The 16,421-nt window shown below is 45.4% G+C and overlaps 1 protein-coding gene across 2 annotated transcripts in view; it reads left to right on the top strand.

Moving 5' to 3' along the window:
- Window positions 1–16,421, top strand: part of RPIA (ribose 5-phosphate isomerase A) — a 32,801-nt gene that overhangs the window by 318 nt on the left and 16,062 nt on the right. The window contains exons 2-4 of one of the 2 annotated variants that reach the window (XM_020886004.2): window positions 8,364–8,424; window positions 10,486–10,541; window positions 12,551–12,592. In XM_020886004.2, the coding sequence (XP_020741663.2) occupies window positions 8,364–8,424; window positions 10,486–10,541; window positions 12,551–12,592 (159 nt within the window). The remainder of the gene's footprint in view (window positions 1–8,363; window positions 8,425–10,485; window positions 10,542–12,550; window positions 12,593–16,421) is intronic. The other variant, XM_020886003.2, reaches the window with a different exon arrangement.

The following is a 16,421-nucleotide window of genomic DNA, read 5'->3' as shown; positions in this document are numbered from 1 at the left end:
TCAGGTCTTGGGCGCCCGTGCGCGGCCTTATGGGCTCTTGCTGCGGGCTCTGAGCGCTGCCAGGTGCGCCAAGTTCCTGGCAGAGCGGGGGCTGCGTGAGAGGGGAGAGAGTACGCACTTGACCTGCCTTGAGACCTGCTCCTTCAAGGCCTTTGAGATATGGAATTGGTTGGGGCCGAGCCCCCTAAAGTTGAGATGTCTAAAGACTGCTTGTCAGGCCAGATAACAGTTTGCCAAGTGGAGCTTGATGGTGTGTGTCTGATGTTCGGAGTGGGGTTAGGAGGGACTTAGCTAGTGGCTTCCTTATCAAGAGATAAGAGGTTGGGACTGCCGAGAGGTGTTCACCTCGCTTCACTGCCCAGGGAAGTCGGTGGGGAGCTGATTCGAAAAGTGTTTTGAAATTTAACTCCAAGGAAGTGCTTAGCTGGTCGCGCACCGGCTCCTGAGTGTACTTGCCGGAGGAAAGCTGAGGTGCCAAAGACTTTAAACCTCCTTCTTTGGGCAGGGCTCGGGTGGACACTTGAAGTCGAGATCCTCTTTAAGGTCGGGATGTGGAGATGTTTAGCTGTTAATGTGAGGTCGTAATGTAATGTCAGTGAGGTCGTGACCTCACTTGTTGGCTAAGTGGCGGGTGTGGTCCTCTTGGTGGAGTCCTTTGGATTTGCCGTCAACAATCAATTATCTTAATTGTAAGAATTTGGGAGCCGGGAGCCAAGTGGAGTATCTCTGCTCTTAGGTGGAGTTTCCTGGGCTTCATTGGCTTTTAGTGTTTTCTGCTTTCTGGAAAGTGGTATCAGATTCTCTTTTCTCTAATAATGGTTCTTTATTCTTTACATTTGGTAATGCTTTCGTGTATAAAGTAATTTTGCTGGATTTGTTGGATCCTCCTACAGCCTGGCCAAATGGGAGGGGCCGGAGTGGTAACCTGTGGCTCAGACTGTTCTGTAGGAGGAATGACCGAGTATCCTCCCAGACCCAAACCCAGTGACTCCTGTTCCAGTTCCCTTCCCCCAGTTACATAGCTGCCCTGTTCTGGTGTAATAGTCTGGTTAGCAATAGGAATTTCTATGGGAATTCACAGAGATAATGTAGAATATGTCATCTGGCTCTCCTTTTGGGATTCAGTGTCTCAGCTGCAACATTGGGACAATCAGCTGAAAGTTCAAATGCCTTGATAAAGTGAATGGTAATGGGCAAATGAAATCTATACAAATAGAAAAGACCTGTATGTTAGATTTCCTATTATCCCATTACTATTATGTCTTCCTGACTTTTTTTTTTTTTTAAACACACCAACAATCTTCTTTTATTACAACATGAACCCAGGAGGAGGAAAGGAGACAGGGCAGGACGTGGAGGGAAGGTCAAGGTGGTAATGAGGACAAGCACCAAAAGCTTTCTTCAGATCTCAGGGAGCCCTCCTCAGCTCCCCAACCAAATTTATTTAAAATAATAAACTGTGAGCACAGCTATGTGAAGTTTCCTCCTCCTGGGTGGAAGTCAGGGGAAGGGAGAAGGAGGTGAGGGGGGAGGGACGGAGGCAGGAGAAGGGGGGAAGGAGGAGGAAGAGTGAGAGGGGGAGGTGAGGTTAGTGTAGCATGGCCTGGCCAGGGCCACAACTGGGGAGAGAAGGGAGAGGAGATTCCCCCAGTTTGCATATGCACTGTCTACCATTGTTTTTTTTAGTGATCTATTTGGTTAAATAAAAATTGCAAGCTGCCATCTCAGGCCAGAGCCCCCAGCCACCTGTTGCCCTGAAGTTGCCGGACAATCCTGGGGAGATTTCCATTGGCCTTTTGGCATTCATCCCAGTCTCAGTTAATACCATTTTCCTTTGCAGACTTCTTTCCTGAGATGTCAACACTATTTGGATTTTTTTTTTAAATGATTTTATTTATTATTTATTTTTGGCTGTGCAGGGTCTTTGTCGCTGCTCCAGCTGTTTTTCTAGTTGGTGGTAAGCTGGCGCTACTCTCTAGTTGCAGTGTACAGACTTCTCATTGCAGTGGGTTCTCTTGTTGCAGATCACGGGCTCTAGGGCACACAGTTTTCAGTAGTTGCAGTTCCCAGGTATTAGAGCACAGGCTCAATAGCTGGGGCGTACGGGCTTAGTTGCTCTACTGGGATCTTCCTGGACCAGGGATGGAACCTATGTCCTGCATTGACAGGTGGATTCTTTATTACTGAGCCACCGGGGAGGGCCTGTATTTAGCACTTTTTACCACTGATTCATCCATTTCATTCCTGTTGCTGCTGGGAAATTGTTGAGAGCCTGCTAGGTGTCAGGTAGTTGGTGTGGAGGCCAGAGATGTGGCCAAAGGGAGGAGATGCTGATCCCGGATATTTTGCAAACAAGATTACTTAATTCCAAGACAAGTTTATTGATCATAGTCCTGTACCTGATTGTCAAGGTTTAGCAGCCCTCTCCAGGGTTATCCTTTTTTTCCATCTAAGGCTAAATTTTCCTTTAGCACTTTGTGTCTTGAAATGGTTTCCTTGTTACCCAACTCAGATCTGACTGCTCACCCCTTGAAAGACAAGTGTTGGCTGGAAAGAAAAGATTGCTTTGTTCTGGAGGCTGGCAACCTGGAGAGAAGGCGGACTTCTAGAACCTACTCCTAAGGTGAAAGGGGATGTTGATTGCAGTTAATCATTTAGGGAGGGGGTCAGAGTCTTATCTTCCACTGTGTGTAGACCTTCTTCTGATTGGCTGATGGTGGGGTAACTGTGTGGTGGTTAGCAGTTTTCTACTTGGGTGGGGCCTTAGTTCCTGTGGAAGAACTCAGATATGTGTTGTCATGAATATTCCTTGAGGAGGAACCAGGACCTTGCCTCACAGCACTTTGTTTCTTGACTGCTCCTCCCTTGCTTCTGCATTCCTTCCCTGACCTGAATAGTGACTGCTTGTATCTGCCCTTTGGAACTCAGGGCAGGTCAAGGAGGCTGTATGAAGCCCATTTCCTGCAAACAACAAACAGGGGACAAGGGCCTGCTCAGTTTCATACTTTGTGTAAGTTTATTAAGGTAGCTTATGTGCCAGGTCCTATTGGTTCCACGTTTGGAATGTTCTTAGAACTGACCCTTCCTGTGGACCAACTTCCCCTGTTTAGGTTTTCCCTGTGGCCAGAAGATTGCAGTTGCCCTTGTCTCGTCTCCTCTTCTGACCAGCCAAGTGATGCATTGTCATCTGCTGAAGCTCCCTTCTGCTCTTAGCCTCATCCTAACCTCCATATGACATCTGTTACTAGCCAGTAACAGTGAGCCAGGTGGAAGGGATACACGGATAAGAGGCTCTGATTCTTGTCCTTAAGCGCACAGTCTTGTTTCCTTCTCTGCTCTCCTCTCTCCCAGGGACAGAACATTGGAAGGAACAGACTGCTGGCGTGGCTGTGTTTTAATGTCACTACCCTCTACCTAGAATGCTCTTTCTTGTCTGCTGCTCTTGTCTGTTAAAACTCTGTCCTTCAGGGTTTGGTTCAAAGGCCATTCTTCCTTTCAGTTTTTCCCTAGCCTTGTAAGGGGAGGAATTCTTCCCTTAAATTCTGCAGTCCTCCATACCTCGTAGGTGCTTTACGTTTTATGGTCTAGTTATGTGTGTATCCCAATCCCACGAAGGGTAAACTTCTGGAAGGTAGTAAACTTGATTTTCATTTGATGTTGGTCGCAGTGGGACCTGCCTACTAAATGTTTGATGAGCTGTGTGGCGTGTGGACACAAATATGGAGGTTATAGGGTGAATCACTGGGGTGTTAGGGTTTCCCTTCCCGAGCCCTTTGGTGCTCCAGTGTGGTGACTACTTCTATTCCTGGGTAAATGGAAATGTTGGAGAGTTCTCTACTGAAGGGATTAGGTAGCGACCCTTGACTCAGGTCTGCTGGCGCAGGACAGGTCACCACGCAAGGCCATGTTCTCCTGAAGGTCTGTAACCTCCTTTGTTCTCTTTGGAGCCTGGCCTTTGCTTTTTGGCTGGCTGAGCTTGAAGAAGTTGTTGGACAATCGTTCCAGTAGGTCAGCAGAAGAGGTTACCCCTCTGGACATGGTGAGCCAAGTTGTGATGTTGCACATATGACCTGTGGTTTAGTGTTGCCCTTAGGAGCTGCCTGCTCCTCCAGTGGAGCCTGCCTGGCCACTGTTGGGCCACCTCTGTATAGCTTTGGCTGTTACCCTGATTCCTGGCCAGTCATTGGATTCCATGGCAGCAAGACCACAGGGCTGAAGAGCTTTGGGCCTGACAGGTCTGTGCAATTCTTGGCCTCTACCAAAATACAAGCCAAGGGAGGAGCCTTGCACAAAGCTTGTGTGACTCACCCAAGTTCATTCGTGTGCCGCCTGCCTGCTGGGTGACAGGAGAGTGGGGAAGTGAGGAATCTGGCGGTTGAGTTACTGTGAAGCTGGAGCTCTCAGCCTCACGTCAGGTGTGATGGTCACGTGGAGCCTGCCCAGTCAAGGCATTTCCCTGTTTGCTTAGTTTGTTGGGAGCATGCACTCAGTCATGTCCGACTCTGCGACCCCACAAACTGTAGCTCACCAGGCTCCTCTGTCCTTGGGATTTTTCAGGCAAGAATACTGGAGTGCATCACCATTTCCTCCTCCAGAGGATCTTCCCAACCCAGGGATCGAACCAGCGTGTCCTGTGTCTCCTGCATTGCAGGCAGATTGTGTAGCCACTGTACCTTCAGGGAAACCCCCTAGTTAAGGCATTTCCTGTTACTTGAAGATTTTTACATTTTTCTGATGTTCATCTATTTTGTGTGGTAGTGTAGCATTTACTGGTCTTGAAGACCTTGATGTTGAGGTTTGCCCAGGTAGCTAAGCAGCTGGTGGATGCATTACCTTTGTGAGGGCACCACCATGACCTAACACGAGCTCCATTTTAAGGCCTCTTGGTGTTATTTGGTAACCTTTGAGCCAGTAAAAGTGACTTCCATCAGATCAGGAACACAGGGGTTGATGGGCAGAGCCCTCTGTAGGTAGGAGAGGCCCAGTTAGAAGCAGGGACATTAGCGTTTGATTTGTTCTTTTTTTTGTAACTCCCTCCACCTTTCATTCTTTACAGTTTTTTCTTGCTAGAGTTGTCCCCTCACTTTGAGAAGGACTGTGTCAGCAGTGGGGTCCGCGGGCTCGCCCTGGAGTTTCCTGTGGCATTTGTCCTGGGGAGTTTGTCCCAGGGGCCTCCAGGACCTCTCTTCCTCCAACAAAGGGCCCCCTGCCCCTTGCCAAATGAGCTCATTGTTAATCAGTTGCTGGAACCCTGAGAAATTTTAATTGAAATGTTTCAGCAAATTGAACTTCCTGAAGTTGCTTATTCAAGGTGAGGCTGTGTAGGGGAGTAATTAATATTGTCAAAAAATGACTTTCTTTTTAAAGGTAAAATCATGATACTTAATATAGATATAAAATAACATTATCAGAGGGTTTTTTTTTCCGCCCCAATTTGACTCATTCAATTGAGGGAACTGGAAAAAATGCTATAACCTGTTCACTGCTAAATCACTTCAGTCATGTCTGACACTGTGCAACCCTCTGGACTGTAGCCCACCAGGCTCTTCTGTCTGTGGGATTCTCCAGGCAAGAATACTGGAGTGGGTTACTATGGCCTTCTCCAGAGGATCTTTCCGACCCACGGATTGAACCCATGTCTTTTACGTCTCCTGCATTGGCAAGTGGGTTCCTTACCACTAGCACCACTTGGGAAGCCCAGACTGTTCACAGGAAAACCCAAAGAACCACAGAATTATATACAGTCAGGGAATGTTTAAGTAAATTTACAAGAACTCTTATAAATCTGGAGAAGACTCTTGAGAGTCTCTTGGATAGCAGGAGATCAAACCAGTCAATCCTAAAGGAAATCAACCCTGAATAGTCATTCGAAGGACTGATACTGAAGCTCCAATCCTTTGGCTACCTGATTCAAAGAGCTCACTCATTGGAAAGACTCTGATGCTAGAAAAGGTTGAGGGCAGGAGAAGGGGGCAACAGAGGATGAGATGGTTGGATGGCATCACTGACTCAGTGGACGTGAGTTTGAGTAAACTCTGGGAAGTAGTGAAGGACAGGGAAGCCTGGCATGCTGTAGTCCATGGGGTCACATAGAGTCAGACTTAGAAGGACTGAACAAGAGCTATAGGATAATTAGTTGGATTTCACAAAGCAGTTTGCATTTCAGTGGGCAAGAATTTGCAGGGGCACACTCCCCTGTAGGATCAGATAATGCCTGCAGATTCCAGCAGTTCGTTGAAAGAATCTAATAATCTCTTGCTCATTTCTAAGTCTTAAATTTTCGCTTTCAGTTCAGTTCAGTTGCTCAGTCTTGTCCAAGTGACAATCTTTGCATGTCAGTCTTTGCGACTCCATGGACTGCAGCACGCCAAGCCTCCCTGTCCATCACCATCTCCTGGAGTTCTCTCAAACTCATGTCCACTGAGTCGGTGATGCCATTCAACCATCTCATCCTCTGTCATCCCCTTCTACTCCCCTCTTGAATCTTTTCCAGCATTAGGGTCTTTTCAAATGAGTTAGTTCTTTGCATCAGGTGGCCAAAGTATTGGTTTCAGCTTCAACATCAGTCCTTCCAGTGAATATTCAGGACTGATTTCCTTTAGGATGAACTGGTTGGATCTCCGTGCAGTTCAAGGGACTCTCAAGAGTTTTCTCCAATACCACAGTTCAAAAGCATCAGTTTTTCAGCACTCAGCTTTCTTAAAGTCCAACTCTTAAATCCACACATGACTACTGGAAGAGCCATAGCCTTGACTAGACAGACTTTTGTTGGCAAAGTAATGTCTCTGCTTTTTAATATGCTGTCTAGGTTGGTCATAGCTTTTCTTCCAAGGAGCAAGTGTCTTTTAATTTCACGGCTGCGGTCACTATCTGCAGTGATTTTTGAAGCCCCCCAAAATAAAGTCTGCCACTGTTTCCACTCTTTGCCTATCTATTTTCCCTTGGGTGTTGAATTACCTCTGAAGGGCTTTGAGGTCACAAGGGATTGTTGTGAGATTCAGCTTTTATCAACATTTGTAAATCTTTGTAGGTGCCTAGTAGATGATAGCTGCTGCTTTGGCCTGTAGCTGTTCTGCCCTAAACAGGGGAGAGAGTACTCCCAGGAAGTTGCTTAGGAACCAAGCTCCACATGAGTTCCTGCTAGCACCCTGGCCTCGTTCCGCTGCCTGTGGTCTGACCGACCTCGGCTGGGCCCCTGCTCTGCTCTCAGGTCCCTTCCCCCTTTCTTAAAATCACAGGCTCGGGAGTGTGATGCCCGGTCCTCCTCTGTTCTCATGCGTGGTTTCCTCTATGGCCACCAGATGAAGACTGTTCTCATGTTCCCAGCTCAGCCTTCCCCCTTCCCCCATATTCTCTGAGGCAAACTTGTACGAAATGAGGATCCCTTGATGTGATTTGATATTCAAGGTTGCTTCAGACTCTCCTCTCTCCTGTTGGCTTTGGTTGGAGCTCTGGATGGTAGACTTGATGTGTCTCTGAGGTTTGCTGTGATGCCACCAACTTGAAGGAGACTGTGGTCAGCCCTCTGCCTTGTGGATGTTAAAGCTTGGCATCTACAATGTGGGGAGGTGTATGAAAAGTCACTGAAGTCAGAAACCTCTGTTTTCTGCTCTTAATGTACAGCGAGGCTCTGTTTTCCCTAGGGTCTTTCTGATTCCTCTCCTGGAATTGACCAGAAATCCTCCAGTGTTCATCTTTAGGCCATTTCTGTGTGGTAGAATATGAGGAATGTTAAGAATAAGATAACAGGCCCCAAAGGGAGTTGCTTATGCCAAGCCCCACATCACCAAACTGATACTTAATTATGCTTTTGGCTCCCCCAGAAATGGAATCTTAGCCCACCCAATCCAGGCTCGCTTGGTCAGCACTAGTGAGGCCGTCTGCTGGGGAGATCCCTGCCATCCCCTGCAGGGAGTTCACCTGACAGAAACCAACTCCCTTTTAGCCCACAGCAGCTTTATTTCCTGCTCCCTTCCTGCTATATAAAAGTCTTTAATTTTATACAGCTTCTTAGAGATCCGTTCTGTTTGCTAGGTTGAATCCTGCCCAGTTCAAGTTGATTTTTTGCTGAAATAAAATCTTAAACTTTTAATCTGCCTCAGTTTATCTTCGAAGAGGAGGAAATGGTAGCGGCATTGTCAAGGATGGAAGGAGGAGGGCTCTACTGATACGTTGCCCCTGGGCACCAGAACAAAGTCCAGCTTGGAGGTTCAGTGATTGTATTTCTGTGGGCACAGTACCTGCTTTGTGCCCATGTCAGTGAATTGCTATTCCTTATAATTTTATAGCTCTAGAAAGGGCGCTGGAGAGGGAGTAAAATACAGTATTAATAAAGTTTCCCTCTTCTTTTTTTATCTTTGCAGAATAACCAAGTGCTGGGAATCGGGAGCGGTTCTACAATTGTCCACGCCGTGCAGCGAATAGGTGTGTTCACGGGGCCAACTCGATGTTTTGTGTAGGACAGTGGGGGAGGGGATATAGAGGAGAAGTAGGAAGCGGGCACTGGCTGGGCATCTGCCCAGCGAGGTGCCAGCTGTGTGGAGCCTGCAGTCAGGTGAGTATTTCTGTCCTCCTCTAAGTGCTATTCTTAGGCCCTGTCACTCAACTCTCGGGGTTACCCTGGCTTTCTTTGCTCTGCTGAGCTGCAGGTGAGGAGCTGAGGAGCTGACTTGAGACGAGTTGTGTGTGTCTGTGTGTATCTGTGTCTCTCTGTGTGTGTACTCCATGGAACCTTAATTGTCATCATTGGTGTGTGTGTGTATGTGTGTGTGGCCTCGTGGATCCTGCAGCAGGCAAGCCCTTTCAAGCTGGAGGTCCCTCAGGCACACAAATCGAGGTCAGCCCAGGCTTGACCTATTTGTGACTGTGGCATGGATGTGACCTTGCAGTTGGTGGCTGTTGGCTCCGCAGGTGCTGACTTCATTTGGATTTGGGTGTCTCTGGGCTCAGGAACTATCAACCTTGGTGGCTGCTCAACAGGTTTGACGGCCCTGCACTTGTTTGTAAGAACAGCCCAGAGGAGAGGCTTTCCTGAATGCTGCTCTCGTCTGCCCGGTGCCAAGGGGCTGCGCTCAGGGGACAAAGCTCCGGAACGCTCTGTCTTGAAGGAATGATTGTGGTGCAGGCATGCTGGCTTCTGGAAGCCTTCTCATTAGCCTAACAGGGCCTCAGCGTGGTACACCCTTGTGCCTCAGCACTGTGTGCGTGTGGGGGGCTTTTAGGGCACAGGGATTACTGTAGATTTTGTATTAGTGGCATCTAAACCTCCCTAGGTGCACATTCAGTGACTGAAGGGATTTGATTTTTTTTTTTTTTTTTTAGATTTGATATTTTTAATAAGACAGTTTTCCCCTGCTGGGGCATTACTGAGGACTTAAGCCCAGGATACAGCTTTTCAGATAGCTCTGAGGGACTCTTGAGAAGCCAGGACATGTAGGAGTTTTTGCAAAAAAAAAAACAACACAAAACTCCAGTAGTCGAACGTCAAAAGATTACTGCTATTTAAAGAAAAACCAGACATCACAAGTTAATAAATTTAGTTCTCTTCTGTGTATGGGAAGATGCAAGAGTCTGGGCTTAATGAAATTACCCCTTTGATGTACACCTTAATCTGGGGCCAGTGTCCTGTTTTTCTCCATCCTGAATCCTCTCAGGGTGCACTGCCTAGGGTGGGTGCAGTGACTCATGACTTGATGACATCCTTTGTTTACTGAAATGAGAGGAGGCATTCTTTGTCTGTATCCCTTGAGATTTTTTGGGTTTTGGCCATACTGTGTGGCTTGTGGGATCTTAGTTCCCCAACTAGGGACTGAACCCTGGGCCCCATCAGTGAAAGCACCAAGTCTTAACCACTGGACCACCAGGGAATTCTTAAGACTTTTCTTTTTGTTTAAATCAAACTTTCCGGAAAGGTGCAAATTTTAAGTGAATAAATAGACCCTCTTTTAACTGCCCTCTGGGGTCTATAAATGATTATATTTTTTTTTACTAAATGGAGAAGTCAAGTTCTAGCTTTTCTCTGTAAAAGGCAATATAGGGAAGTAGTTAAGACTGTGGCACTAGACTGCCTGGGATCAGATCTTAGTTCTATTGTTTGTTAGTTGCTTACCAGTTATTTTTGTCTCTCTGCACCTGTTTCCTCATCTGTAAAGTGGGAATAATAATTGTAAGTTACCTTTGGGTTCCTGGATTAAAAGAGTTCATATGTAAAAAGTTCTTTGAATAATGCCAAACACATTCTAGCAAACACTGATGTTTCTCTTTCCGTGATTAGTACTTAACCTCTTTAGGCATTTTTTTGTCCTTGTCTGGTGACATGCAAAGTCTGTTTACCAACTTTTCACCAAGGGAGGGGACATGGAATGAAAGGCACCTGTCAGTGGTGGGGATTAGACCTTTTCTGTTGGCTTTGAGCAAATGTGTGTGTGACAAGGAAGATAAAGGGAGGACAGTGAAAAACCACCGACATGGCTTTTGTCTTCACAGCTGAAAGAGTGAAACAAGAGAATCTGAACCTCGTCTGTATTCCCACCTCCTTCCAGGTACGTCCTGCTTTCCCTTCTCCATCTTGGCATTTCACTGAATCATACAGGTTGGGGGGGGAGGACGAGGGGGTGTGGCTCTGGGTTGTGCACCAGGGTGGTTCCGGGTGAGAGAGCCAGCAGGAGGGTAGTCAATTGATGGGAGATTGCTCCTCAGAAGCATGGTTTTAGAGAGGTGTTCCTTTATTTACTCTGAATATTTTAGCATATCTTTAGTATATTGGGGAGTATGTAGAGATAACCACATGGTCTCCATCCTCAAGAAGTATTATCTCCATTTATAGATGAAAGAACAGGCTATAGGGCATTAACTGATGTGTTAGTAATACAGGGATAGTATTTTGAGTCCCTGTCTAATGCTGTTTGACCATAAAATAGTAGGGGCTGGTGAAGGAAAGCAACAGAGCCAATTAAATATAGGGAAAGATATGGAAGAAGACTTCAGGAAGGGAGGGAAAGGAGGTGCCCAGATAGAGCCCCTTTCCTCACCTGGCCATTGTAGGGAGGTTGTGTGTATCATCTCTCATTGAATTCATTGAGGAGGTACTCTGAGCTGGGGTTAAAGGTTGGCATTGCTGGCAGTTGGTGCTCCTGTGACATTGTGGACTTGGGTAAAGAAACTCTCAGTCTTGGAGGCTCAGCACTGCAGGTAGCTCTGGTGAAGGGACAGAGCTGAAGGTAGAGGACGGTATCCTTTTGGGCTTCCCTTGTGGCTTAGTAGTAAAGAATCCATTTGCCAATGTGGGATGCTCAGGTTTGATTCCTGGGTCAGAAGATCCCCTGCAGAAGGGAATGGCTACCAACTCTGGTATTCTTGCCTGGAGAGTCACGTGGACAAAGGAGCCTGGTGGGTTACAGTCCACGGGGTTTCAGAGTTGGACATGACTGAGTGACTAAACAGCAAAAGTTTCCTTCTAAGTCAGGTGTGTGCCCCTGCCTGTCAGTGGGGAATGGAGGAGGAGACAGGATAGGAAGTTAGGATAGTGTGTCCTGCCAGAGCTTCCTTGAAGTTAAATCTCTTGGAGACTCTGCCCAGCTAGGTGGGCACCCAGGGGACTGAAGACAGTACCATAATTCTTATGTTGGGTTGGGAAGGAAGTGGTTTTACCTGGACTTTCTTGCTTTGGAAATCTGGCTGTCCTGAGGAGATACTCTAAGTCAAAAGGGTTGTGATGGGTTGCCTTGGTCTTTTGAAAACATCTAAGGGTGTCATTTTTCCAAATGAATTGACCATCTAGCATTTTTCTTATTTAATAAGTTATTTGACATTGGTGTTCATTTTTAAAGTTGTATATGACATTAGTTGCTCAGTCGTGTCCAGCTTTTTGTGACCCCGTGGACTGTAGCCTGCCAGGCTCCTCTGTCCATGGGATTCTCCAGGCAAGAAAACTGGAGTGGGTTGCCATTTCCTTCTCCCAGGGATCTTCCCAATCCAGGGATCGAACCTGGGTCTCCTGCATTGCAGGCAGATTCTGTACCATCTGAACTGCCGGGGAAGTCCACAGTTATACATGCATGTAGATTGAAGAGTCAAATAATTGTTTTTTTTTTTTTTAATTAAAAAGCGAAACACTCCCTTAATCCCCACCCCTCCCCCACCACCGCTCTGACCACAACTGTTTCTTGCTCTTTAAACAAGAACTTTTTTTTTTCTTAATAGTTATTTATTTGGCTGCTCTGGGTTTCAGTTGTGGCAGTTGGGATCCTTGATCTTCAATACAGCATGCAGGATCTTTGTGGCATGCAGGATCTAATTCTTTGACCACAGATCGAATCCAGACTCCCTGCATTGGGAGCTCGTAGTCTTAGCCACTGGACTGCCAGAGAAGTCCCATAGGTGGACATACTTTTAAAACTATTTTAGTTCATTGGATGTTTGCTCTAGAATCTGGAAACTACATACTTTCTTGCTATTTACATTTTATTTTCAACTTTAGGTAATAATTCTACACTGAATGGGTGAAAGGAAGATGAGCATTTGATTATCTCTTCCCTCCTTGTTCCCACAGTTCACACATCCTTCTCCCAGTCTTCAGGACAGTCATATTCTGGTGAGGCTTACTGAGTGCTTACAGAAAGGTGATGACCAAACTATAGCTGAGCTGTGCAGTGTGCTGTGGTTACGCTTTCTTACCTGCCCATTGTTTTGTTCTGCCAAAAGTTAAGTAAATCACGTCTTTGTTTTTTTCTTCATTTGCCAGGTTATCTATATACTTCTTACTAATTCAGCCTCAAACTCTTAGCTACATGGAAAATCTCACCTGTCTGACCAGTGGATATTCCACTCTATGACTTTCATCTTTTTGTCCTAGTTCTCTGGTTGCTAGCAGCTGTACCCTGCTGTGGATTTGGAGGTGTCTCCCTTCATGCTCAGGAACTTACCTATTCTGTCTCGTTTTGGATCATCCAGTCCCTTGGTCTTGTTCTTCCTCACTACTCCCTTACATCCTTTAGTTTTGTTTCCTTCAGTTTTAGTGAAACACATCTGTCATATCAGGGGTCCCCAACACCTGGGCCATGGACTGGTTCCTGTCTGTGGCCAGTTACGAACAGGGAAAGCTTCATCTCTATTTATAGCCACTCCCCATTGCTTGCATTACATCTGAGCTTCTCCTCCTGTTAGATCAGTGGCGGCATCATGGTGAGTTGTATAATTATTTCATATATATCACATTGTAATCAAAATGCATAGTAAATGTAATGTGCTTGAATCATTCCAAAACCACCTCCCACCCCTGTGGAAAAATCGTCTTCCACGAAACCCATCCTGGTGCCAAAAAGGTTGGGGACTGCCACTTCAGGTAGCTACCCAAGTGCATGGGGTGCAAACTTGGCGCTTTGGATGTCTGAAAATGTCTTTATTCTAGCCTCTCTGGAACTCAGGTATTTGGGTATAGAAATCTCTGCTAAATCATTTCTTAGTTCTTGGTTCTGTCTGTCTGCTGGCTTTCAATTTGCTATTGAGGAGCTCAGTGCCATTGATTCTTGATCCTTTGTATGAAGTCTATTTTTCATTCTCTCTGAACTCTTACACCCTTATGTTATCTTTATCTCCCGTGTTCTGAAATTTCACTTTGGTGTGGGTTTATTTTTGTCCATTGTGCTGGGCGCTTGCTGGGACATGTCATTCTACAAATTCACAATCTTCAGTTTGGGGGATTTTTCCTATTCCCTGTTATTCCTTTGATTTTCTTTTGTTTTCTCTGTTCTTTCTTTTGGGACCCTTGTTAAGTCCTTGGTGCTCATGGCCTGTTTTGTCCTTTTGTCTTTTCGGCTTTATCTTTTTCTAACCCTTCTATTGAGCTTTCTTTGCTTTCATGTGTTTAATTTCATGTAAGAACTCTTTTTGTTGTTCTCTGAGTAGGTTTTTGTTTGTTTGTTTGTTTTATGGGTTCAATTTTTCCAGTTTCTTCTCTAAGCTCCCTGAGGATATTAATGCTTTTGTTTTTGTTCTAAGGTCTCTTCTCCCTCTTATCTTTCCTCAGAACTTTTTTGTTGCTGTTGTTTACAGTTTGTTGGAAGTATAATTTACATACAGTACAACTTACTCTTTTTTTGGTACTTCCCTGATGGTCCAGTGGTTAAGATTAAGAATCCACACTTACACTTCAGGAAGCATGAGTTTGATCCCTGGTTGGGGTACTCAGATCTTGCATGCCATGTGGTGCGGTCAAAAAAAAAAAAAAAAAAAAATTACCCTTTTTTAGCATGTAATTCTGAGTTTTGACTGATATAGTCAAGTCACAACCAACACAGACAAATATTGTTAAAATGCTTGGTCTTTTCTTTTTTTAATTCTGACATCTCTTAATTCTGGTATTCTTTACCTTTCTGCTTGTTTTGAACACTAGTAGACGAAGAAGTTGATTGGAAAGCAGCTCTCAGGGTGAGGGTAGTCCTTGCTCTCGACTTGTCTGCCAAGCCCTTATCTTGGGGGAAACTTCTGGAGTCAGGTCATTTTTCTTTCCTTTGACTGGTCAGGTTTCCCAGAGTAGACTGCCCAGTGCCCTTTTAGGAGGGGTATGCATAGCTGCCATGTCCTGGGAACCAAATAGGAGAAGAGGGTGAGAAGACATCTGTTGTTATTCAAGACATAAACCTGCTTCTGATTTCTCCCATTTTCAGTGTTGTTCTTGTGCTAGATGGAAAAGAAGTGCCTGCTACGTTTTGCAGTGCGTCTTTGACTCTGGGCTTGATCATATTACTTGTTTTGCCAATGGGACATGTCATCAGTGGGTTGAAAAGTGCTTTTGCTTTGGGGGCTTGGCCTTTTTGCTCCTGAAACCTTTCCTGTTGTCCTGTGAACAGGCCTCAGCTAACTCCCCTGGAGGGTAAGAGGCATGTGAGTGAGGTCATACTAGAGACTTTTCAGTCTGTCCATGGAATCATGAGAATTAATAACTATTTGCTTGTTTAAGCCTCTGAGTCTTGGGGTAACTACTCTGCAGCAAAAGCTCACTGATGGACTACCCCATCTTCAGCTCTGCCTGGCAGCCCAGTCCTGAGCCCTGCTGTTTGACCTTCTCCAGAGAACAAACATGGTACTTTGGAAGAAGTAGAGAAAGATGAGAAGCTGTAACAGGTTCTCAAATAGCCTTTCAACCAGCTTTCCCTTCTCACTCCCACTGTTGCGTCTGTTTCTGAAGTTCACAGTGTCGCTGAGTCCTGGAACCTTTTGGGAGGTTGCTTCTTAGCTCTCTCCAGTACAGGTTTAGGATTTCTCTCCATTTCTGCCACTTAGCACTGTCCGTCGGTGGTCTAACTTTTAAAAACTGGTTGCTCTTTTCTCTTCTTTTTGGTTTATGCTGTTAAGAAAAATTCCTTTATCATAAATTTAGAGAGGTTTGGGGAAAGAGCTGAGCTAAATATAGGTGTTCATGTTCAAGAAGTTCCAATTAAACTTCTTTAATTGGAAGGAAGTTTGATCTGTGTTTTTCAGATAGCATCCTCCCAGCGCACCTGTGGGTTATGATGGTAATTAATAGCAAGACTGGAAAATGATGGCCAGTTCCAGTTGATTGGTTAGAAAAGTCATTCACAGTTCTCAGGACTTTAAAAAATAAACTTGTTCAGAGGTTTGTTTTTTTCCCTCCCTTAAATTCAAACTTATTTTGTGTTACATTTAGCCAGCTGTAGTCTCCTGAAATGACTGAAAGGAAGCCAAAATATTTTGTGCACTATCTTTTAAAAAAGTAAACCCATAGGGACTTAAAGGATTTTTGTAGATTTTCCCTTCAAAGTTAAAAGATTTGGGGAGAAGAAAATTAAAATTGTATTTAAAAGCTAGATCTGGTCTAAGCAAAAAAAGCATTTCTTCACAATGGCCTTTAGTCCCCCTCTGTTAGGTGATAGAAAGGAAGATGCAAAGTTTTCAGGTTTTATTGTAAAACTGATGAAAAACCGGAATGCTTGCCTGCCACATGCCACTGTCCTTGATCACATGAGGCATTGCAGGCACCAGCTGTGGAACTGCATTGAGAAGGCATTGCTTCCTGTCTTTTTTTCAGAAGTGTAAACTAATCGTTAGCTTTCCTGTTCCCAGCACTTTTAAGAGCTGGAAGAGACAGCCAGGGGAGTTGTTTCATTACACTCTCAGGAGCTCCTTAGCACATGAGCCTGGAGTATATGGTGTCAACAGATACCAATCTCAGTTGAGCACCTGTGGCTGAGCCAGCCATGGGTCCGTATCCCCACAGTGGGGCTGTGGTGTTGGATTCACTGCATTGGTTTCTCAGGGTTGCCGTGACAAGGAACCACAGATTGAGCAGCTTAAAAAACAGAAATTCATTGTCTCTAGGTTCTGGAGGCTAGATGTTGATTCCTTTAGAGGCTGTGAAAGAGAAACCATGCTGTCTTTCTCCTAACTTCTGGCAGTTTCCT

The sequence above is a fragment of the Odocoileus virginianus genome, chromosome 2 (assembly GCF_023699985.2).
Source record: "Odocoileus virginianus isolate 20LAN1187 ecotype Illinois chromosome 2, Ovbor_1.2, whole genome shotgun sequence".
NCBI classification, from domain to species: Eukaryota; Metazoa; Chordata; class Mammalia; order Artiodactyla; family Cervidae; genus Odocoileus; species Odocoileus virginianus.
The sequence above is the reverse complement of the archived record's forward strand: the minus strand, read 5'-3'. Positions and strand labels throughout refer to the sequence as shown.